At 38.8% G+C, this 25,975-nt stretch overlaps 2 protein-coding genes across 6 annotated transcripts in view; both read left to right on the plus strand.

Annotated features, from left to right (window-relative positions):
* Positions 1-20,128, plus strand: part of ctdspla (CTD (carboxy-terminal domain, RNA polymerase II, polypeptide A) small phosphatase-like a) — a 39,175-nt gene extending 19,047 nt beyond the window's left edge. The window contains exons 2-9 of one of the 5 annotated variants that reach the window (XM_058376455.1): positions 5,358-5,371; positions 5,452-5,609; positions 6,490-6,522; positions 13,364-13,465; positions 16,601-16,657; positions 17,706-17,798; positions 18,433-18,618; positions 18,729-20,128. In XM_058376455.1, coding sequence (XP_058232438.1) covers positions 5,358-5,371; positions 5,452-5,609; positions 6,490-6,522; positions 13,364-13,465; positions 16,601-16,657; positions 17,706-17,798; positions 18,433-18,618; positions 18,729-18,854 — 769 coding nt within the window. In that variant the 3' untranslated portion in view covers positions 18,855-20,128. Of the gene's footprint in view, positions 1-5,134; positions 5,209-5,357; positions 5,372-5,451; positions 5,610-6,489; positions 6,523-13,363; positions 13,466-16,600; positions 16,658-17,705; positions 17,799-18,432; positions 18,619-18,728 lie in introns of those variants that run through there. The other 4 variants (XM_058376458.1, XM_058376456.1, XM_058376457.1 and 1 more) reach the window with 4 other exon arrangements.
* Positions 20,129-24,550: 4,422 nt separating this feature from the next.
* vill (villin-like) overlaps positions 24,551-25,975 on the plus strand; it is a 12,363-nt gene continuing 10,938 nt past the window's right edge. The window contains exon 1 of the mRNA XM_058377050.1: positions 24,551-24,684. The gene's annotated coding sequence lies outside the window, so the exon portion shown is untranslated. The remainder of the gene's footprint in view (positions 24,685-25,975) is intronic.

Raw genomic sequence — 25,975 nt, forward strand, 5'->3', positions numbered from 1 at the left:
ACTCCAGACACATTCCTGTGGGCAGCCAGAGAATATGTTTTTAGGCGTGTGTGTGTGTGTGTCTGGCAGCCTCAAATTCTCTGCAATGTTGTTTGTGACAGGGAGAAAGCACGGTTTGTATGCTGTGGTCAGGAGGCTGGATTCAGACGAGGCTTTTCCACACTGGCTGCTCCGCTCCCCGACTCCTTCCTCTTCGTTCCCGCCCACTTCCATATGCTCGCTCGGGATCGAATCTCAGAATCGAGGCAGGAGAACAGGACCGTACAGATTTCTACACTTTGGAAGAGGAGATAGAGGTTGGGCAAGTCAACTGCTGCGCAAACCGTGGGTAACGTCCAAGATGTAAGATAAATAAGCCAGAGCTGGAGCGCCAAAAAAATAACGGTCTAAACATTGTCCAGAAACCTGGAGCTAATAATGTTTTCATTTCTGAAGCGGTTTCAGATGCTATAGAGTCAAATTCCACAAATATCACAATGCTGTTCTCTTTTGGGGGAACAAAAATGAGATGGGGAAATATTTAAAAAATGAGTGTATTACGCTGTTTGTAGGTTAATCGATCTCCTCATTCTCTCTTAAATGGATCGTTATACAAGCACCAGGATTTCCGGTTTGATCCTGATCTCGGAATTAGGTTTCATCTGTGTTCTCTGGTTTCGTCCCAACTCGTAAAAAACGGCGACTTTAGGTGTGTGCGAGTGTGTGAACTTGTGTGTCTGGTGTCCTGCGTCCCATTTACGGTGAAATCCCAGCCTCTTCACGGCATTCCCTACAATCTCCTCATTCTCTCTTAAATGGAATGTTATACAAGCACCAGGATTTCCGGTTTGATCCTGATCTCGGAATTAGGTTTCATCTGCGTTCTCATTTCGTCCCAACTCATAAAAAAACGGCAAGGTGTGTACGAGTGTGTGAACGTGCCTGACTGGTGTCCTGCATCCCAATTACGGTGAATTCCCACCCTCATAAAACGTCCACCATAACCAGGATAGCAGCCAGGAATTTCGAGCCAGCCCACCGGGGTATTTTGATTATTGGACTTGTCCGAGATTTGGTTTTAATAAGCATCATGGCTGCTGCTTCTACAGCATACAACAAAACAGCCGCTTCATGCAGCGTGCAACCAAGCAACCGTGTGATATTTGGACCAATGTCAGTCCTGCGGAGGTCTCAGAAGGTCTCCGGAGGTCTCAGAACAATGAAGCAGTGGTTTGGAGTTTAGAAATTCATGCAAACCACAAGCATATGAACTGCAGCTCTGTGCTATTCTTGCACAAAAGTTGCCATTTTTGCATCAGTGCATTTTTTCTGGTTTGTGTTTACAGCCGGTTTAAAGCCAGAGTCATGTTCCCGAGAAGCAGGTTAGAGGTTTTCGAAGCTGCTTGTCGTTCTTTTTCCCAACCTCCGGCACATGTTTTACATGCAGTCCTCTGGGAAGCGGCTGCAAAGTGTCTATTATTCGGCTTTGACTGCAGAACATCAGCTTTTGAAAAGTGTGTTTTGTTGAGAGGATGAGTTGACTGGATGACCTTCTGCTGCACTGCTTAGCTTTGTCAGGATAATTGGGTTTGCATAGAGGATCTGCTTATGAGAATGCATTATTGTAGACAGTGCTGTGGAAAGCATAGTGAATTATTAAAAGCTTTAAATGCATTATTATTATTATTATTATTATTATTATTATGATTATTATTATTGTACACAGGATCATGGGGAACCTGGAGTCTAGCCCAAGGGACACACACACACACACACACACATTACATACAATTTAGAGATGCCTATCAGTCTCCAGCACATGTCTTTAGACTGAGGGAGAAAACCGGAATACAGAGAGGAAACCCCCCTGATAAGCAGTGGGAGAGCATACACACTCCAAACACACACACACACACACGCCTATCACACACACATCACACACATGCCACACAAAAAAACAAAAAAACAGGAGTGCTGCAGGTAATGAGTTGATTACTTGTGCCTCATCGAAACCTGACCCTGTTATCAACCAGCTATCGAGTGTTTGGTCATCAGGACAATCTGTAACACAATCTGCAGGAGGTCATCCCCACCTCCTCCATCTAGCTGTGGTGGAAATCTGGGTTGTACTCGTCTGGATGGTTAGCTGAGGAAAAGAGGAATATGGAAAATGTCACACGGCGGAGTGAAATGTTAAAGGCCATGTTTGTGTCCTCGAGCTAAACGCGCTCGTTGAGAGTTAAAATATTACTCAGATTTGCAGCATTTTCCTGATACTGCTGGATCTGGCAACCGCTTCATGAGAAACGTGGATCTTTTGATGAGCAGGGTTTCTGAACAGTGTCACAGTGACAATACATCATTACAGCTTTATAATAAACATCATTTATTTACTGTTTTTGTGTCTGCCTGTCTGTTAGTTTCAGTTTGTCTGTCTGTCCACTCATCTGTCTGTTGGCTGGTCTTTTTTGTCAGTTTGATTGTGTGTCTACCTGCTGGTCTGTCTGTCTACCTCGAAAACGTTTTTCTTGTATGTTTCATGTCTGTCTTTCAGTCTATCTGCTCTGTTTATTTGTTTATCTGTTTGTTGGTTTGTCTGTTCTTTCCCATCTGTCTGGTTGTCTGATGGTCTGTCAGTACATCAGCTGTCTGTCTGTCTTTCAATCTGTCTGTTGGTCTGATTATCTGTCTGTTAAACTGCCTGTCTGTCTGTCTGTCTGTCAGTCTGCCTGTTGGTCTGATAATCTGTCTGTCTGTCTTTCAATCTGTCAGTCTGTCTGTTGATCTGATTATCTGTCTGTCTGTCTTTCAGCCTGTCAGTTGGTCTGATTATCTGTCTGTCTGTCTTTTAATCAGTCTTTCTTTGTGTCAGTTTGTCTATTGTTATTAGTTATTAGACTGTCTGTCTGTCAGTCTGTTTTTTAATATGCCTTTTTAGTCTGTCATTTTGTCTGTTGGTATGTGATTTGAACTGTCTGTCTGTCTATCTGTTTGTCTGTCTGTCTTTTAATCTGCCTTTCAGTCTCTCAGTTTGTCAGTCAGTCTGTCTGTCTATTGATCTGTTTTAATCTGTCAGTTTGTCTGTTGCTGTGTGAGTTGGTTTGTGTGACTGTATCTGTCTTTCTTTTAATATGTCTTTCAATCCGTCAGTCTGTCTACTGGTCTGATTATCTGACTATCTGACTAGGTTCAGTCTGTTAATCTGTCGGGTGGTCTGATTGTCTGACTCTCCATCTGTCTGCCTTTCAATCTGTCAGTCTGTCCTTGGTCTGTTGGTCTGTCTGTCTGTAATATTTGGAAAACACACCCCATTAGTCCTTCAGTGTGTTCATGAATATTTGACCAACTCATCCATACACAGCGTTCCGTTCGACTCAGCAGACGCAGGCAGTTTTCTATTGCTAGAATATCTAAAAGCAGCCTTGTTGTGAAAAAGTAATGAAGCCATGATTAATTCTGATGTATGAGAACTTTGTTATTGATTATATCGCAGTACGTCAGGACATTCAGGGCAAGGGGCGTATTCTCTCTTTCCTCGTTTTCTCTGAAAGTCTGAAGTGAAACACCGTAATGAAGCAATGGAAATATTTGTGTTTTGTTTTTGTACTCGTAAAATTCGTGGCCCGAAGAGCCAACGTTTCCCGGCGCTCACACCCTCTGCTGTAATATGTGGCAGAGTAATTAGAAATGCACTCGTTTCATCCTGCGGATCATTGCAGGATATTTTTCCTAGAACTGATAGTAATGTTATTTATGCTGTCATATGTGCAGATTTCTGGCGACTGGGAGATGACTCACGCTGAGCTGGGAGCCGTGGATTAGGTGCTGTTCACATCAGACTGCTCTGAGTTTTAAGGAGGGAATCAGCAGCTCAGTGATTTAATTCAGACTGCAGGTCATTCTGACGTGAAAAGTGTTTCACACATTAAGCCACTTCCACGTCCACTTCCGTGCAGCGACGTGCTGATAATATAATATACACCATAATGAGAATATTGTTATTCCAAAGCAGGATGTTTAAGTGGCAGTTTTGGAGCAGTGGAAGGTTCATAGCATAAAAATGCATCGTGGAGCTGACAAAATATAACAGAATATGAATGATTTTATTTTATTTTATCTGATTGACTTAGTATATGTTACATTCTTTTTTTTTTAAATTTGTTAGGGGTAGGGTTTGCCTTTAAAAACATTTCCAATTAAAAATGGAAAAAAAATTCAATCTAAATAAAAGAAATTAATTTCATAAATCCTAAAATTTCAAATCCCAAATTTATATATATCAAATATTAAAATCTTTAAAATTCTAAATAAAAAAAATGTAAATAAAAAATTAAACTCCATGTAAAATAAAAAAGTTGTTATTATTATTATTATTATTATTATTATTATTATTATTATTATATATTATTATTTTATTATATAAAAATTATTCATTAAAATCTTGAATTGATAATTTCTAAATTAAAATTCATAAATAAAAAATTAACATTTTAAAAATTCTAAATTTAAAAAATTAAAGCTTGAAACATTCAAAACTCAAAAATGAAAAGTATGAAAAATCTCTAAAATTGCTTTTAAGTAAATTATACCAGATTTTTCTACAGTGACCTAAACACTTGATGCTTGATATTTATGGTATCTAGCACAACTGTTTAGATAATGTTCTAGCTGGCTAAGCTAGGCTAATAACATTAGCTTGTGGGTAAACAAAGACTTTAAGTACAACATTAATACTTAGATCAGTTACAGTTCAGGTCTTCTCCACGTCTCATCACGTCACTTTACTGATCATGACAGATGACTGGGCTGACATTCTCACTTCTAGCTCTAGGAAGGAGTTTACTTTTCTCTGGGAATCTTGCATGCTTCACATTTGGCCTAATTGACATAAGATCTGTGTTTAAATCTAGATTTATGAAGTGAAAAATGGAAAGTATGAGGATGATGTGTGGTGTGTATACTTCAGATAGACAAAATTCTTATTTAAATACGGTAAATTCAAGTTTGACACAACAAGCGAAAGTATCTGAAATGTAAAGGTATATATTGGATTTGTGTGCTGTGTATTAGCTGTATCTGTACAGTGTCCATTTTAGAGGAGGGTTCGGGGAGTAGTCAGGTTTTTTTTTACTCCTCTGCGAGTTGCGTAACTTCTTTTTCTCCGAATCCATTACTGTTGACTAATGACATGCAGCTCAGACAGAACGCATACGAGTGAACGGGGCAAAGGTAACACGGATACCATGGATACCGTGTTGTGTATACGTTAATACAGGAGGTCCTGTTTGCCCTCCGAGGCAGCGACTCTGACTAACAGACAACTTTTCCATATTTTTTTTCCTCCCCCCCCCTCTCTTTTTGCTCCGACCTCCTTCGAGTGAGCGAAACAGATGTGAGGCAACAGTGTTCAGAGTTACAGGGCAGAGAAGGTGAATGTGCAGATGTTGCAGTGACGGCTTTTCTTCGTTGCAGTCTCGCAGTCGAACAGCAGCTTAAAGAAACACAGGAGCAGGAGCATCTTCAGCCCGTTCTTCTGCTGCTTCCGCAACTACAATGTGGACCCACCGCTTCAGAACAACAAGACGTGTTCGCTGCCTCCACCTGCCGAGGAGAACAGCGGCTCTCCTAAGGTAAGCACGTGTGTGTGTATATATATATATATATATATATATCTATACGTATATACATATTATGTAATGTTTGTCCTTAATGCATGCGTCAGATCTTGTTTATTTATGTTTTTAATAGATTGTTGAATTGACGTGGTTATTACCAGCGTCTCAGTTAAAGATTTGTTTGTCGTCTCGCCTCACTCCTCGCTTTGTGTACACTCCGTGCGCTCGGCCTCTCCATCCTCACCGCAAAGTGTTCCAGCTGTTCCGAACCCAGTGAACTCACCCTGATGTTTACCATCCAGCTTCAGAAACGATGGGCATGCTTCCCCACACACACATTCTTCAATATCCGCCCACACACGCACCCTCACACACACACACACATTCTCCAGTCCCCATAAACTAGCCCTTGTGTCTCAGATGATCGATTGCTCAGTGCCCCCATAAGTTTTTTTTTCTTTCCTTTTCTGTCCAAGCTCACACACACACACACACAGAGCAACCCCGTGCCCAGGGTCCGCTACCAATTCCTCCGCAAACATGCACGTATGCTGCCAAGGCAGGTACACACAGCTATAAATGGGCGCGAGTAGGATCACGTTACCGAGTGGTGTTTACTCGCAAAAGCCTCGCATTCTGCAGCGGAATGTCCCACCGATTTACAAGTGCACGAGCTCTGAGCTAACCTTGTTTCGGACCACCTTCTCTTTAAAAGGAGCACATAAATTCATGCGAACTTGGTGAACCTTGAAACAGAGGGAATCAGTTTACACTCCAGTACAGGGCGCCTGTTCATGGCCTAGCTGGAGCTATAAGCAGCTTAATGTTGTTCGCTGCTTACATTCTTCAAGTGTTTGTTGATGTCTCTCTCTCTCTCTCTCTTTCTGTTTCTCAGTGTGATCAGGTCCAGGTCATCCCTATCCCCAGTGTATGTATATCTTCCTCACTCTGCCTGTCTGCTTGTGCCTGCGTCTGATGTCAAGCTTTTGCTTTTTGCTGCACTTTTCCTGACCATTTCTTCAAAAACATCTGTTCGTACTATACCCAACTCATCCTCTGGGGTTTAAATCAGTTACTATGACATAACAAACCTCCTTTTCTAATCTCGTCCTGCTCCCAATTCCAGAATGACTGACTCCTTTCAAGAAAACGTGTTTTAGACCTGAACGTGCAACAGGCCCATTTATGAAACAAAAATACTTGACAAAAAAGTTCGCAGGAGTATTCACGCAAACAATGCGGTATTCGTGTAATATCTAAAATCTAAAATTTAAATATCCTTTGCATATAAGCAATCTCATTAATGTGAACTTTAAATCAGTTATGAATCAGTTAACTCTTTCAGATGCACACAGAAATTGTACTTATTTATTTGTATTATTTTTCATTATTTTGTTTTTTAAAATTAAGTCCATGAATTTGAATAGGATAAGATGGGAGGATTCGCTGCAGTGGACGAACTGCATTACTGGAAAATTCACTTATAATAAATTCTTCATTTGCAGCATGCTGTTGCTCCGTATCCCTTAACATTTACATTTCTGACATTTGGCAGACATACAATTTAGTACATTTTATACAACTGAGCAATTGAGGGTAAAGGGCCTTGCTCAGGGGCCCAGCAGTTGCAATTTGGTGGACCTGGGATTCAAACTCACAACCTTCTGATCAGTTTTCAGCTGCTGCTGGAAGATAAAAGTTCCAGAAGAAGTTTCTTCATCTTATTCCTGGTGAAATGAAATTGAAATGAATCCCTCAACCTTATTACACAAACAGTATTGCATCTCGACCTTCGTGGCAGAGAAATGGCTCGATTGTCATCAGAGCCTCGGTATCTGAAGCACTGATATATCAGAAAAATCCAGTTTCCAAAATAGCTATTGTTTTATATTTATATAATATTGTTATCCGCTAGCTAGCACCCACTTGCTTCCTTCTAGCTTTTTAGCAGCATAACACGCTCGGAGAAAAGCCCTCTATCTGCCCTCTTCCACATACATGAGCTCTCAGACTGCCTTGACTGGCAGGGTTCCTGTTAATGTTTTATATATACCGTTATAATGTTAGATATTTAGAAGATTTATTTAGATATCTAGATTATTTTGTGATCAAATATAAACGTTTTTGTTCATTTATTTTCTTTTTTTTGTCACCATTTGATTGGTAAGCGTTCCTCCAGTGTGGTTTACACTCTAGCCAGGGACAAAGCTGTGCTACCTTCTCATAATTCTTAATTCTAGCAAATTATTTCTGAGACTTTGAACTGACCAATCACTGAGCCACATATGATTCCTCAGACCAAGCGATTCATCAGATCAAATGATTCCTCAGACCAAAGATTCCTATGTTGTTGTGTGGTGATATGCGGTGTGTTTAATTCCCCTTTCAAACTTTGGTTTCCATATGCTAATCGGATGTTTGGAATCAAACATGCATTCATTTTATTCTATTAAATGTGTCTAGAAATATTATGACGTAAATACAGCTTGTGAGGGATGGACAATAGGTAGCAGTGACCACTAGCTGGTATGAAACGAGCTGAGCTACGACTAAAGAACAAGAGACAAACTACAAGCTTATCTTTTACTAGTGTGACTGTAGCGTCAGTGTGTCAGTCCCCTGCCTCAGACAGGCTAACGGTCGCAGATACAAGATCGCTGAATATGAGCATTGGACTTCGTTCAGCAAGTTGACCTCCTCGTGTTAGAAGTGGATTCCTCCTTTATTTTTATTGCTATATTGTTTGGTTTGCCATCAAGCTCCGGTGCCGTAGGAACTTTGTAGCAGGAAAAGAGTCATAAATTGACGAGTGAGTGGGAAAAAAAGCTAATTTATTTAACGTCTCAGTGCTTCCAAATAACCTTGTAAAGGCACACACACACACACACACATACACACACACACACACGCAGGAAAAAAGGAATATGTCAGATTTAAGAAAAAATACATGAAAATATTACGTTTCTCAACAAAAAATTATTTTATTGTTTCATTTTAATTTAATTTAAACACTATTCAGATGACTAGAAACCAGTTACAGTGAATCTCATGACACTAGAAAACTATAAACTATAATATTGAATACAAATACTGTAAAATTGATACTATATTTAATATAATTATAAAATATTAAACATATCTGCGTGTCTGTTGCGTCACGAGTTCGATTCTCAGCTCAGGTTCGAGCTCAGTGTTTGATTTTAGTTTGATGGATGAAAACCAACTCTGTTCATGTTCACTTGAATTTCATAAAATTAAGCACATTTTTTTCCCCGTGGAATTTCAAATTTCTTTTCAATGTTATCAACATTTTTTAAAAAATCTGCAATGCAGTGACTTTTTTCTTCTTTCCCTTAAAGAGACAAGATTTAACGATAAACGCTACACACGAATTTCACCTCGGATGTTGATAATGAATGAATGACCGTTTCCTGACCCTAGATGGCTAATGGTTAGTTTATCATTTTAGCTCGGAAATTCATTTTAAAAATCGTCTCTGTGGAAATAAATAACACGACATGAAAGTGTCTCTGGTGAATAAAAAACACTTCTGATAGAAAATTACAGAAGGCTTGAAATGACTCAGAAATAATCATTAATTCTATATGTAAACAAGGAAAAGAGACAAATTCAGTACTCATTTGTGAGAATTTAATTTCTCTGGACTCTCACAGGGGCAGTACGGTGGCTTAGTGGTTAACACTGTTGCCTCACAGCAAGAAGGTCCTGGGTTTGAATCCTGGGTTCGAACAGGCAGGGGCCTTTCTGTGTGGAATTTGCATGTTCTCCCCGTACCTGCATGGGTTTACTCTGGGTACTCCGGTTTCCTCCCATAGCCCAAAAACATGTACATTAGGTGGATTGGTAATTCTAAATTGTCCAGAGTGTGTGGTTGTCTGTCTATATGTGTGGCCTTGAGATGGACTGTTGACCTGTCCAGGGTGTACCCCTGCCTTTCGCCCAATGTGTGCTGGGATAGGCTCCAGCAGATCCCCATGACCCTAATGAGGAATAAAGCGGGTATAGAAAATGGATGGATGAAAAGAATAGAGAAATGTATCTTATCCTCTATGCTAACATCTAGATTTTAACTAGCAGCTCAGATTTTTTTTTATTGTTTTCGTTTTAATGCCAGCCTGTCCCAGCCACGTTATTGATTTGATTTGCATGATTTCTGCTTTTTGTAATGCACAAAGAGGAATTCGAACAGCCGTTTCTTCCCCCAAGATCGTTCCCTTACCCGAGGAAAAAGAAACAGACCGCTTATGTACTAACATGTGATAAATGCCAAACAGATGTTTGTCATATTTTGTATTTCTAACTAATGATGCTTGACAGAATAATGATGCAGCAGTTTGATATCAAATAAGGACAATTGCCTTCTATTTATGTAATCCTCCATCTGCATTCTGTGCGGCGGAGCGGCGGAATAAACGTCATGTTAATATCATATTAACATCATTAAGGCGAGGGTTTAAACCTCCATCTGTTTACCCGGTGCTGCGGGAAATGTCAAGGTCATGCCAAGTTTGTGTAATTTCCCCATTCACAACTTCAGTTTCTATTTGCAATAAGTTGCCATCAGCTGTTTGGAAGTAGAAAAGTGGGTTTAATGGTATCCTTTTAGATATATCTGAGAGATTACGAAGTACAATATAGCTTGTGATGGACGTACAGTACGCAGCAGAGATCACTGCTAATCTGCTGACAGACTATTTAATGTACTTGTGTTAGCTTTAGAAGCTCTGCTACTGTTTCTCATCGGAAATAAAAAAACGAGAGACGACTGTAGAACAAGAGACTAACTACAATCGCATACTAGTATGATTTACATTCCTGGCATTTGCTCCCGATCCATAGTGACTTACATTTTATACAACTGAGGGTTAAGGGCCTTGCAGAGGTAGCTTGATGGACATTGGAATCAAACTCACAACCTTTTGGACCAGTAGGCCAACACCTTAACCACTAAGCTACCACATTCAACCTCCCAATAAACCTTCCTTGATCCTTGATGTAGCGTCAGTGTCTCAGACAGGCTAACGGTTGCAGATAGAAGGTCCCTGAATATGAGCATTTGACTGGACTTTTTTGAAACGTTGGCTCTCACTCATAGAGTAAACCCATGACGTGAGGGCCCATGAACCCCTCCCTCACTGTAGCCACGCCCCCATCTTCTAAAGTAACTGCGTGACTCTGTTGAAGATCTCGGCATATGTGTTCACTCAGGTACTCAGGCGATTTTTCTCGTCCTTGTACCTATACATAAATAGCTTTCAGAAGCATTAAGGAATCTTTATACAGCTAAGAGTTCCAAGATTGGTCTTCCAAATTGATCAAGAAGTGTTGAAATCATCGCTCAAAAAAGTTTTCGCCTTTAGTATTCCTGAACTCCTGATTAATAAACGAAAGAATAACAATGGACTGGACTAATGACGTTCGAGGAAAATAACTCTAAATCACAGGCTCTCACATGTCCTAAGCTAAAACCCGGTATGCTAATTATTGAATGTGGTGGATCAGGAACCCCCACGGTCAGCATCGCTGGCACAGATACATCACACAGCATGCAGTTCGTCCTTCATTGCCTTTGCTTCTTACACACAATGATGTACTTTTGTATACAAAAACCGGACACAGAGACACACAACAAGCATCTACAGACAGTGTATATCCAGACAGACACTGCGTAAACGACTGCAACATCTGGGTCACAATAATGCGGTATTGTCTAGCTTCATCACGTTCACTATTAGACACAGTACAAGGCACATATCCTTCAGTACAAATACACAAATACTGCAAGTAATAATGAATTTGATTAAGAGGACTGCTAAAGTAAAAGTAGTATGGTATGTCATATGGTTAAAAAAACTGCTTTACAAATAGAATTTTTTTGATATTTGTTTAGCTGTACATGTTTCAGCAGGTCAGATGATGATCTGTGAAATACCGCTACCTGATTTTTTATTTTTATTTATTTTTAAAAATATTTTATTATATTTATTTTTGTTACAATTGACGATAAATCGGGCCAGGCATGCTTATTTATATTTACTGTCTCAGTCATTGCTACTAACCCTTTTTTCGAGCATGACTTTCACCAGGAAAGAGAAAATAGATGACTTAAATTATTTGAGCCTCAATTATCAATCTGGATACATACGGATTTATACGTAAATCTTTCCTAGGTGCGTTTACACAAGATTTTTGATATCAGTAAAAATCCCTGATGTAAAATCAGGGGGGAAAAACGTTCGTCACCTACTCATGCTCCTGACTGTGTAAATTCAGGGATAAGAACACTAACTAATGTAAACTTAAGCTGGATCATGGATTATTACACTGGAATATAGGGTGGAGTTTAAATTGCGTATTTTTTTTATTACGTGTACAACATTTACATGTGCATACGCTTTTATCCAGAGCGATTTATAGAACCTCTATAAACCTCTATAAATTTATATATCAATTTATATAACCTCTCTATCAGAAATAGAACCTCAAGCTAGTTCATTAGGTCCGGGAGAAAGAATCCCAGATTCAATAAAATCGCACGTATTGACGTTCGTTAATGAATATAAAGTAAAGAAGAAAACAAGACAACACAAAACCCATAAATTCAGATAAATAAAACGAATCGTTCAGTTATGATAAAAGAAATGGTACAAATGCCTCAGCTTCGTATTATCAGCATTATAGACTATCAAACATTTTTATTGGTATAGAAGTGAGTCAAAATAACTTCTGCTTCTGTTTTCTTCTTCTGCTTCTTTTCAGTGAGCGTTTATTTCGCTATGTACAAGCTTGGAAGTTTAATCCAGTTTTGTGGGCGTCGCTAAATGCAAATCAGTTGCGTCGGGAACATACTGTACACTTTATCAGTGACATTTTCAAAATATCAGAATAAATCTGTTTGGTTAGGCGAATATTTACACACAGTTACAACTTATATAAATATTTATTTTTTTACTTTGGATTGTTGGTAAAACAAATAAAATAAATAACCTGAGGTATGATTTAATTCAGCTCCAAACAACCGTTACAGAGAAGCGTGTACTCAAGTACTGTAACGAGAGTACATGTAGTTCATCACTTTCCGCCCCTGCTATTAGAGTGAGAGAACAAGTGTGTGTGTGTGTGTGTGTGTTCACCCCCTCAGGTGAAGCCATCTGCGTGCTAATCATACAAGAGGACATCCTCACATTAGAGCTAGGTGTCAGCTCTCTCTCTCTCTCTCTCTCTCTCTCTCTCTCTCTATATATATATATATATATATATATATATATATATATATCTTTCTTAATTATACATCCAGATTGTGCTAAACCACCATGAACTGGCAAAGGAGGCAAATATTGGGGGGGGGGCACCATTATCATAATCTTCTTGATTACCCGAAATCCTCAACCTGACCCCCTCCTTTTTTATTTTTATTCTTTTTTATTTATTTTTTAATCACAGCAGGGAACAACGAGCAAATTTCTGGAACGACCTGGATCTGAAACGAAAGCTATAAAGCTGTCACGGTTTGCACGCTGGACAGCCTTTAGTTCCAACCCCACTCCGATCTCTTACAGTAAACTCTGATTCTATCTGCACACCAATCACTGTTTTTTTTTCTTCTTTCTTTCTTTCTTTCTTTCTTTCTTTCTTTCTTTCTTTCTTTCTTTCTTTCTTTCTTTCTTTCTTTCTTTCTTTCTTTTCTGTCTTCTCCTTTTCATTTCGCTGTCCTTCGGGTCCTGCACGCTCCGTTTCCTCTCCTCAAGTCTCCAGCCAAATACCTCCTACCTGAAGTTAGCATCACGGACTACGGCAAGAACTGTGTGGTGATCGACCTCGACGAGACCCTGGTGCACAGCTCCTTCAAGGTACACCGCACCCTCTGGGACGCATCATGATGTCTTTTGTCTCAGAATTTGACAGAAGTTCCTTTTAGCTTAACATCGTGTACACCGTATTTTAGATACCTAGCTCGAGTCGAATTTACTCTGAAACTTGTAACTGTCTGTAATACTGAGAAAGTGTAGCATACACATCATATCCTCAGTGTCAATACCAAACCAATGTACTAACCAGTTTGTCAGAACCCCACTGGTGGCATTCCAGTTTAGCTGTACTTTCCTATTTCACCATTATTATGCGGTTTGGGACGCAGTCTCAGATTCTGTCTGAAGATGAATCCAGACAATCAGCAATACAAAATGTTCTTCCACAAGGAATCGTTTTGACCATCATCATCATCATCATCATTGTTGTCATCGCTGATCACACATTAGTACAGAAAACATGTATTACAGCAAATCAAGTGCTTAAGATTGTATAAGTAAAAAATGCATTTTGTACCAAGATTTTCATTTTCATAAAAACATCCAAACAGTGTGTCCTAAGTAATGCTAAAAAATGATATCAATTTTGTTAGATATATTGAACATGCAAACTCCTCACGGAAAGGCCTGTTCAAACCTGGGATTCGAACCCAGGACCTTCCTGCTGAGGCAACAGTGCTAACCACTAAGCAACCATGCTGTCCCCACAGTCGCTACAGTAAAATATTTCACAATCACTCCTAATCCATTGAGTGCTCTGAGGCTCGGTCGGAGAAGACGGTGTGTGTTTAGCTCTCAGTGTGGGATTAAAACTCGCAGCTGAATGAAATCCTCTGCTGAGGTTTACTGCCTGAAAACTTTCCCCTCAGGACGCACCTGCTCACCATCAGAGACCTGTTTCACTACAGAGCTAGTGCATCTTCTGTACACACACACACTAACTCACTGTCACTCCCACACACACACACACACACACACACTCATTTACTCTCAAACAGGCACTCACATACACACAAACACAGAGCACACAAACATGCATGCATACACACTGGGGGTAGGGAGAAATAGAGAGGGAGAGAGATAGAGAGAAAGAGAGAGAGAGAAAGACAGATGGGGGATAGAAAGTGAGAGAGAGAGAGAGAGAGAGAGTGATCAGAGTGTCGGCACTTAATTGTCCGAATGCAGGAAAAGCGTCTCATGTTTATGACTTTGAGCATGCTTATAAATATTCACACTCATGCAGACACAAGTAAACAAACACACACAAACACACACACACACACACTCTTCACTGATACACATTACACAGACCACAGCCAACACACACCTACACACACACACTTTAATGCGTTGATGCTGTTGTTGTTGTACTGTTCATAGTGAGAGGATGTGAGTGAAAGTAAAGTTGGTTCTCTAACAGCAGTGTGTGCTTTAAAATGTCCGCTTGGCAGCTCGTCTCGTTGCTTAGGAAAGAGAAGGGAGGCGCTGGCTGAAAGAGAGAGGCCCGGAGAAAGGGAAGGAGTGAGGGATGCATGCCTTTGTGCGCGCACACATGCTTACTCACGCCCTCACTCACACACACATACACCACATGTACAAATACGCCCATTCTGCCACCCACCCACCCACACACACACACACACACACACACACTACATGAAAGACTACACAGGATAGCACCCAAGGGCACATCCCTGAGGTATACTGCACTGCCCGGCCATGTTGAGGGCAGGTTTTTACCCCCATGTCCACGCCATCGAATGAAGTGTTCGAGATGCGGTCTGCTCTCGCTGACTAATTGCCTGTTGAGGGCCACATATTGAGTTGATTTTGTGCCTGTTCACTTGAAGGTCAAGTGGAAGCACAACATGCAGTACAGAGAGAGAGAGAGAGAGAGAGAGAAATCAATGCAGAGAAGCGTATAAGAAAACAGATTCATTGTGGTGTCTGTGGTGGTCTGTGTGTGTGTGTGTGTTCATTCGGTCCATTTGAAGAAATGACTGACTGTCACTTCCGAGTTTGAATGATCTACCTGTTATGAGCTTTGTGATTCTCAAAGAATTGACTTTATTATATTTTCACCAGGAAATACTGTACAGAAAAAAAACCTCACGTTTCAGTGACCGAACAAAAAACATCCAGAAATGAGGAATGTCCTGTTGTTAGGTTGGAATTTCTTGGAAGGTGAAATTTCTTGTGTGAAAGTCCTTGTGTACATTACTACATGGAGCTCATACGCCCCCTACTGGACATCTTGCCAGCTTACATGTTGTTGTTGGAGCATCTGTGCCAGAAGCTTACTTTTCGATGAACGATCAGTGTTAAACAGTTGAGTGAGCATCTCATTAAACACTCTCTCTGTATATTTGACCTCATAAACACTCAGACACAATCCTCACGCTCACATCGAGGTTTAGCGTAGTGTGAAATGCGTCGTATCGAGTTATAACGCAAAGGTAGATTCTGTATATCGCTGGTGCGGTGACGTTACAAGCTTGCATCCATTTATCGTTTTGAAATAATATTAATATTTGAACTGTGGATGCTGCCTGATGATAGCTGTGCAACATTTTAACAACACAGCTGTTAATACATTAGATCCAATCCATCCAGATGCTCACCCCTGGTTGGAGTCCTGTCGCTTGGTGGTGCTCGCTGCTGAATGGACAGCCCGTGACCCAGGGGACTGGCGTGTACAGAACCACTGCCGTTGCATGAGTCAGCTTCCTGCAGGAAGGAATTAATGCTAAGTCTATAATGAACTCAGAAATTATGCTGACCTGTTAGTTTCTCAGGAGCTCTTGGTCGCACAATTCCTCGTGACTATAAACTGCTGTAGAAAGGACATTATCAACATTTACATTATTAGTGTCCAGTGTCACCTAAATGAGGATGAGGTTCCCTTCGGATCCTGGTTCCTCTCAAGGTTTCTTCCTCATGTCATCTCAGGGAGTTTTTCCTCACCACCGTCGCCTCAGGCTTGTTCATTAGGGATAAATGTTAGAGATAAATAGTAACTACTTCTGTAAAGCTGCTTTGAGATATTGTCCATGGTTAAAAGGGCTATACAAATACATTCAAATGAATTAATACAGACCCAGAGTTTCAGGATATTATTACAGTGAAATCTGTTCTGTAAGAGTTTTGAATCTGAACCTCTGCGTTCTGCTTCCGCAGCCCATCAGCAATGCAGATTTCATCGTTCCTGTGGAAATCGATGGAACAGTCCATCAGGTAATGTGAAGTCTGTGAGCATGGAGAAAAATGTCAAACACGAGCGATCCTGTGGTAATGGATTGTAAATGCGGCGTGGTGTAGTGGACAAGAAGGTGCCACAGAACAAACCTTCTCTTGCCATAAACTCAAACAGCGAACTAATGTAGAAAAAATACACCTGATACTTCACCTTTTAGCCTCAGAACCTATAAGCTAACCTCGATACAACTAGCTAACTTTGCTAATGTTAGTGACAAACAGGCACTTGATTTTTACTCATAAACAGACCACAAGTAAACTACTTAGAATACAACTAATAAATCGACTCTCATGTTCAAATTTAAGCTAGCTAGCTAGCAGTTAACTAGCCGACTAGACTAGCCAGGGATTTCAAACAAGATCAAGTGTTTTTATTAGCATATCTTGCATATGTTAGCATCCTGACATTTTAATAAACATTCTTTACCTAATCTTTAAAAAAAAAAATAGTAAACCATTTTATATGTACATTAAATATCTTAAGGTTTGACAAAGTGTACAAAGTTTACACAGTCTTTGCTAATCGTTTGCTATACTGCTGTTTTTACTAGCATACTGGATGTTTTGGGGTGTTATTATGAAGCATATTAGAAGAAGTATTTAATAATAGTATCTTATATGTTATATTTGATCATTTTTTCTGCTCTGGTGTCGGATTTACTGTGTCATATATATATATATATATATATATATAAAGGAGGAAGAAGAAGAGGATTATAAAGAAGTGTCAGCAGATTCAGATAGTTGGATTTAGACCAGGAAGGAAGGAAATGCATCGGCATCAGTATTACAGTATCACCTCCTGCTCTGTGTCTCGTCAGTGTCCGGTCCATGACCGTTACCTGGTTCAAGTAATCCAGGATAGGCTCTGTGTATCATACTCGGCCTGTTCTTGATTACTTGTACTGGGTTGCGGTGACTAAACGTCTTGTACACCAGAGGAAAGAAGAGTGTATCAGAGCATATCAGTGTGTGTGTGTGTGTGTGTGTTGCTGAACACCAGTTGTGTTGCATGTTTTGCCGGCAGGTCTACGTGTTGAAGAGACCTCACGTAGACGAGTTTCTGCAGAAGATGGGTGAACTGTTCGAATGTGTGCTCTTCACAGCCAGCTTAGCGAAGGTTAGACTCCTTAACACACACACACACACACAATATAAATAGAGAACATATGAAGCGTTATTTTTTTATTGTATAGAGATACTTCTAGTGAAACGCATGAGAGGTTAAGTACTTATGTGAAGCACTGAACTGATGAGTAAGACGCTACTTAAACTTTGCAACATCACTTCCTCTGGCTTAAAATGAAAAATAGTCTTATTATAGAATCACTTAGTGTGGAGATATTTCATCTGAACAAAAAGCTTACAAAATATGTGTTTTAAAAAATTCTATCTCTGGAAAGTTTGTTCTAGTTTCATAACATAAACGTATAGAAATATGCATTCTATTAATTCTGTCTGATTGGACGAATGTCACACATTATTAGCATTTTGCTTGATATGAAACGATAACGAGCCTCTTAAAATGTTTTCCTGAAATGAATTGTGTTTGTGAAGTGAGTTTGAGACGCAGTAAGTTTAGTGGGGTGCCAAAACTTTTACTCAGAGTAGTTGATGTTATTGAAAATAGACCATGTGTATGAACATGAAGATATTAACATTGCAGTGGTTTCGATTTGCCCTTTGTGAAAACTTGTTATAGACAAGTGTGTGTGTGTGTGTGTGTGTGTGTGTGTGTGTGTGTGTGTGTGTAGTACGCCGACCCCGTGGCAGATCTGCTCGATCAGTGGGGCGTGTTTCGTGCACGCCTCTTCAGGGAATCCTGCGTGTTCCACCGAGGGAACTACGTCAAAGACCTCAGCCGTCTGGGTCGACAACTCAGCAAAGTGATCATAGTGGACAACTCGCCCGCTTCGTACATCTTCCACCCGGAGAACGCTGTATGTCTCAAACCTGAACCCTTACAGTCTGACCTGCCGTCTGTTTAAGTCCAAAAAAATCCACAATATATATATATATGTGTGTGTATTCTTTCTTTCTTTTTTTTCAGGTCCCGGTGCAGTCATGGTTTGACGACATGACCGACACGGAGCTGCTAGATTTGCTGCCTCTGTTTGAGGGTCTGAGCAGAGAGCAGGATGTTTACAGCGTGTTACAGAGCCTGAGGGCCAGGTAGCACCGACACAGAGACTTTACAGAGACTATACACACGCCTCTACCAGAAACACACTCCAGCATCGCCGGTCAGGCCACGCTGTCGCCTCGACGTCGTCTCTCTCTCTCACTCTCACACACAGGGGAGGACGCATGGACCTCGTGCACCGAGCGGAGTGCATCCCCACCCAGAGACAAGTGCACAGAAAATTTGTACATAGCATAACGTTTCTATTCTTGCCACTGAACAAGAAGGAATTTTTGTAAAAATTTGAGATTACTATCCTAAAGTTATATTTCAGAAAATGGCCGAAACATGTTACAGAGGGTTTGGAACAAGCCGTAGCGACTCGACCCTCCGGTTCATGCTATGCAGACAGTCATTTCTCGGTCAGCCGTCTCCCCAACTGTGATTTTCCTTTTTTTCTTATCTAAAGAAAGTGCCTTCTGAACGTTTTTACGGACATTAAAGCGACGTTTTTATATGCTGCGTATTTCCAGACCTTTAAACCAATATTTGCTGTAAACCTCGAGTGGACAGACGAGCCTTTATTTTAACACTGTTTATTTATTTTATTTTTTTCTCTTTTTCCCACTGATTTCCGCCAGACTTCATTAAACTAAATGAACTGTGATTGGAAAAAAAATAAAGACATATCTTATTTTATTTTTGGTAAAAAAAACAAAAAAACAAGAAAAATAAAAATCATATAAGCATTGTCTTGATGAGGAAATTAGCATCTGAGTGCAGTTTGAGTAAATGACATGGAAACTGTTCATCAGAACTCGACTACAGTACAGTATGAACGTTTATGAGCATTTATCAGAATCCAAATAAATGTCGCAATCGATATCAGACACGGCTCGAGGCTTGTTGTCTTTTAAACCTTCACCAGAGACGAAGAAGAAAATAAAATTTTTTTCTAAAAACTTTACACGTCTGCCATGTTCACTGTTCAGCCACACTGACTAAAGCAAAGTTCAGCTTGAGATTTATTTATTTGTTTTATTTGCTTGTTTCTTTGTTTATATTTGAGCAGAGGACAAACGTTATTTATTCAGTTGTTTATTTGTCTGTTAATCCATTCTCGAGGGATAAATAATTGTTTATTTTTGTTTGTTTGTTTATTCATCCAACTTTGAGTGACGGATTTGTTTATTTGTCTGTTTTTGTTTTTACAAAATACGAGGACACAAAATCATACAAGGCCCCAGTGTTAGCAATTAAATCGTTGTACATTTTATCCATTTAGAGTTACGTTGTTCTTGAACGCACAATAAACGTTATCATGCAAATTATTCTCACATATTACATTTTTCTCCCTCAAGTTGGCTCTTATCAGGTTACACAGTCATTTCTAGAATGAAAAACAGACAGCTCCAAATATAGCTATATATATAATATGTATACAGTATATACAGTATAGAAGAAGAGTCCTTCTTCTTCTTCTTTGGGCTTTTCCCTTCAGGGGTCTCCACAGCGAATTATCTCTCTCCACCTATCCCTATCTTCTGCATCCTCAACACTTACACCCACTAGCTTCATATCCTCATTTATTCCACCCATATACCTCCTCTTTGGCCTTCCTCTTTGCCTCCTGCCTGGCAGCTCCATGTCCAACATTCTCCTACCAATATACTCACTGTCCCTCCTCTGAACATGTCCAAACCATCTTAATCTGGCCTCCCTAACTCTGTCCCCCCAAACGTCCAACATGAGCTGTCCCTCTGATGTACTCGTTCCTAATCCTGTCCAACCGTCTCACTCCCAAAGAGAACCTCAACATCTTCAGCTCTGCTACCTCCAGCTCTGACTCCTGTCTCTTCCTCAGTGACACTGTCTCTAAACCATACAGCATGGCCAATGGTCTCACCACTGTCCTGTACACCTTCCCCTTGATTCTCTCTGATATTTTTGTATCACACAGAACTCCGGACACCTTTCTTCACCCATTCCAACCTGCCTGCACTCGCTTCTTTACCTCTTTCCCACACTCTCCATTACTCTGGACTGTTGACCCCAAGTACTTAAACTCCTGTACCTTCTTCACCTCTTCACCCTGTAATCTTACTGTTCCACTTCCCTCCCTTTCATTCACACACATGTACTCAGTCTTACTACCACTGACTTTCATTCCTCAGCGAGTCCTTAAATAAACAAATAAATAGATAAGCTCTATGAAGAATTGGTGAATAATTGAAATTAATAAATAAATAAATGTCTCCTGAGTGAAAACATCACCAACACTTGATTGTTTCAGTCATAAGTGATAATGTGTTTATTCTTCTTCTTAATGGTAAGTGAATCCGCTCAAGTGAAATAAAATAATAAAATGATATGGTTTTACGTTTGTTTGAAAAACAAATGTTTATTTTTTCACTTCTGAAAATTTAAATATATTCACAATAATCATCAATAAAAAATGAACTGATTCCAAAATTCCAGCATTTCCAAAAAAAATAAAACATAACAAATCAGTTCTGCTGTAGCCTGCAAGTGAAAAGACGTGTGTTGGATTCACTAATGTGGTCAAAAATATAAAATATTTCATGCTAGATTAAAAAAATAAATTAAAAATACTCAGATGGAAAAAAAATGCTTTTTCTTTACTTTTCTTGGATCCGAACCAGCCACTGATTCTTGTGAGCTGAGAAAGGTTGTTTGATTTATAATCAGATTTAAACATTTCTGCAGACAAAAGTGTGGATTTTCACAAAGCACCAGAGTTTTATTTACAAAAAACAGTCAGCATTGCACACGGCGACTTCAGCTCGCCAGTTTCCTAACAAAAATGCCACTGAAATCAGTTTAATCCAATTTAATACAAGACTGCAGCTCTTGTGGAGGTGTTCCCGGTCTGCAGTGGTCAGTATTTATCAAAAGTCGTCCAAGGAAGGAACAGTGGTGACCCGGCGACAAGGTCATGGACGGCCAAGGCTCATTGATGATGTGGGGAGCGAAGGCTGGCCCGTGTGATCCGATCCAACAGACGTTAATGCTGGTTCTGATAGAAAGGTGTCAGTGCATCACAGTTTGTTGTGTATGGGGCTACATCGCCGCAGACATGCTTTTGGCAGTGTTTTTTGGCATGACAGGCAGTGTCATGCTTTTGGCAATGTTCTGCTGGGAAACCTCGGGTCCTGCCATCCGTGTGGACATTACTTTGACACGTACCACCTTCCTCAGCATTGTTACAGACCTTTTCATGGAAATGGTATTCCCTGATGGCTGTGGCCTCTTTCAGCAGGATAATGCGCCGTGCCACAAAGCAAAAATTGAGTTTGAGGTGTTGACTTGGCCTCCAAATTCCCCAGATCTCAATCCAATGGAGCATCTGTGGGATGTGCTGGACAAACAAGTCCGATCCATGGAGGCCCCACCTCACAACTTACAGGACTTAAAGGATCTGCTGCTTTGTGCCAGATACCACAGCACACCTTCAGGGATCTAGTGGAGTCCATGCCTTGATGAATCAGGGCTGTTTTGAGCAAAGTGCATTAAACTTTGCACTTCAGCAAAGTGGGACCAACACAATATTAGACAGGTGGTCATAATGTTATGGCTGATCAGTGTATGATTAACCTTTTCATATTCACTCGTATTTTAGGGGCTTCTCTGTGAACCCGTTCATATTTTTTCCACATTCTACTTCAAGATCTCAGCATCTCCTCTGCTGTAATCTAAAAGCCGTTGTAGTGTCTGATGTTTCATTGCTTTAGGCGTTTTCCGTTTATCCCGAGTGTGTTGACACACAGCCAGAGATGGAAATGCATATGAAATACAAAAGGAGTATTTTCTCATTTCTGTTTGACGGCTGTCTAAAAATGACATTGTGTATTTCTTTCCTTTTTTTAAAAAAAAACACAGAAATGCTTTGTGAAAATCCTTTGACCTTTCTTTGAAAGTTTCTTGCATGCATCCGATCACAAGGCTTCGATTTTATTCAGCTGCACTGTCTCAAGTCGTGTCAAAGGCTAAAGTCTGTCTGTCTTTGGAAAACTTTTTCATCACTAGCTAGACTTTTTTTTTCTTTCACTCTTTTCTAGTTAATAAGACAAAATACAGTTTGTCTTGTTGCCAGGAAACTCCTCTGTTGGTAAACGTCCACTTCTGCATGACGTCTGATACCAAGTACAAAGTGCTGACACTGGAGACTCCTTCTATACGTGCAAAATAAAAGTCCCACAGCAAATATCAATGATTCCCAGTTACAACAGTTATATCTCTTTTTTTAATGTAGTGCATCTGTCATCCATCTTCCTTAGGATAGAAAGAGCAACGTATCAGAAGGAGAGCTTTAATCCAAACTTTGCATTCAGAGCTTTTTACTTTTAAATACAAATTATTTTTGCTCACATCCACAGACGATCATACACATGCTATGAAAAGGGTTGTTTTCAACTGTTTGGGTCATAAAAATAGAATCAAATAGAAAAAAAATAGACTAAGAATAGAATTACAATTAAAAAAAAATGTAACTCTCTAGGTAGGAAAGGGTTAAAAGTATATATATATATATATATATATATATATATATATATATATATATATATATATATATATATATATATATATATATATATATATATATATATATATATATATATATAACAGGAAAATAATATATATAATATAAATATATATATAACAGGAAAAAGCTGCTGTTATAGAAATTGAATCAAATCCTTCTGACCAATCAGAATGCAGCAAATGTACACAGAGGGTTAATATAAAATATTTTATTTTATTTTATTTTTCTGGAACTGTAGATGAACAACCTTAAGGTCATGATAAACGATTTTAAATCTATTATTGATTTAAATTATTACATTTATAAATTTGACAAGTGAATAGAATTATAAGCAAAACCTCTCAGGTACAGACTACTGCTTTCTACATTTCTCTTTAATTCACTTTTTCATGCTTCTGATTTATAATATAATAAATATTTGACGGTGATGTGTGGAGGATTGTGTCATGGACGTCTTTACTGTATAAAAACGAGAGCGTTCATATAAACTTTGAGAAATTCTATTGAAGCTGCTGTTAGAAATAACATCCGATATCCTTCGGATCCATCAGAATTCAACAGGAGGTGAATAAACTCCATAAAGGGTTGAAAATATAAAAGATTTGATGCTAGATAAAAATAAAAAAAATCACTGCTTTACGGTCCCATAAAAATATCCAGATTTCAAAAAAAAAAATTTTGATTTGCCAAATTATATCATATTATATATTATATATTTGATTATATTATTATATTCGCTTAAATGGAGAATACTGCTTTCTATATTTATTTTTCTTCACCTTTTTAATTTGTCCTTTTGATCTATAATATAATAAATATTTTATGGTGATTTTTGGAGGTTTGTTTCATGGACTGTATAAAAATGAGAGCTTTAATATAAACCTTGTTTAGACTTCATAAGCTGGTGTTAGAAATGAAATAGATATGTAATCGAATCAGAATTCAACAGGAGGTGGATGAAATTCAATAAAGGGTTGGAAATATAAAATATCTGATGAAGAAAAAAAAGTTATTACAGTTATCTCCTTGATCCTTCTATATGATAATAAAATATGTCAAATATTTTACCGTGATATCTAAAGGTTTATTTCCTGAACACCTTCAAACACATGACTTTCTATACAATAGAGGACAATGGGGCTTCAGGCTGTAGTCCATATAAAGACATGTAAGAGAGCAGTGTGTGTTTGCAGTGTGTGTGTTCACCTGGGTGGAGTGATGGACAGAAACACACCCTGGTTTAACCACAGAGTAGGAGGATTCAATGATACACACTGGGTAACACACACACACACCGCTGAAGGGAACGGAGTTAAAGAGGTAAGAAATGCTGTTAGTTATAAATGAAATATAGATTGTGGAATCTAATGAGAGTGATGTCACGAGGATGAGAATAAGGAGAGAATTGCTTGAGTATGTTTTTCTTGCTTATGATAAGACGCATGATGTGTTCCAGATGTAATATTTTACTGATTTGTATTAATCTAATGCACAAGTTTGGGATTAGTGTGCAAATATTTTGTGCTTTTGAACCCAGATTTTACATATATGTATATATATATATACATATACATATACATATACATATACATATACATATACATATACATATATATATATATATATATATATATATATATAAAATCATTTTTGTATCATTTTTTTATGTTCACAGTATATCAGAAATGGCTTCATAATTTGTTCAAAAAAACTATATTTCTCGGAAAAGGGCTATTTTATTTATTTATTTATTTTATTTTATTTTTTTTATATACACCGAAGCCATGCATTTCGTTCATGCTAACGTTTTTTTGTCAATCTTTTTTGTCAAGCGCTATGTCAATATACACTGAAACGCAAAACCAGTCTTTCTAGGCTCGGTGCACAAAGAACATCAGAAAGAGCATCTGTTTGCCAAACCATTGCTGAGAGAAAGCAGAACTGTGTGTTTAATGAAATATGACACATCACTTAATGGGTTAAAGAGGGGCTGAGGGTCATAGCTCTTCGAAATTCAAGAGGATAATCCTAATAAAGACAGATCAGTAATCAGTAAACATTGGATTTTAAGTTTAAAAAACTAATTTCCATTATTATTTTGGACACAAACGAAGATCCGTAATTAAACCTGAAATTTTTAGATTTTATGGAATAGATTTTAATGTATAAGGTTACAAAACTAACCTTTATGAAACGTTCTACAAACATCTGATTTAATGATACACTGTTGTGATAAATTTTTTATTACTATTTAAAAAGTAAACACACGTGAAGGTAGGTAAATCTGAAAACTTGGAGGGATGGGTTTGTTAAACAAACAAACAAACAAACAAACAAATGAAAACCTATGCCTAGTGCAGATCCTTTAAAACTTCCTATTTTTTCCTATAAGAAAGAGAATTATTAGTGTCATGCTGTCAAAAATTATATAATTTATTATTATTAAAGTTAAATAGAGGTTGTTCATAAGTAAGAACAGCAGGAACAGAAGAACTGACCTGAACCCTAAGATATAAAGAGACTGGACACGGCCAAAAAAACCCACAAAGGACAACCCAGAGTAGGAAATTTCATGAGCTAAATTCTTATAACACAGAGATTAGACCGCACC

This window comes from Hemibagrus wyckioides, linkage group LG23 (genome assembly GCF_019097595.1).
Source record: "Hemibagrus wyckioides isolate EC202008001 linkage group LG23, SWU_Hwy_1.0, whole genome shotgun sequence".
NCBI lineage: Eukaryota > Metazoa > Chordata > Actinopteri > Siluriformes > Bagridae > Hemibagrus > Hemibagrus wyckioides.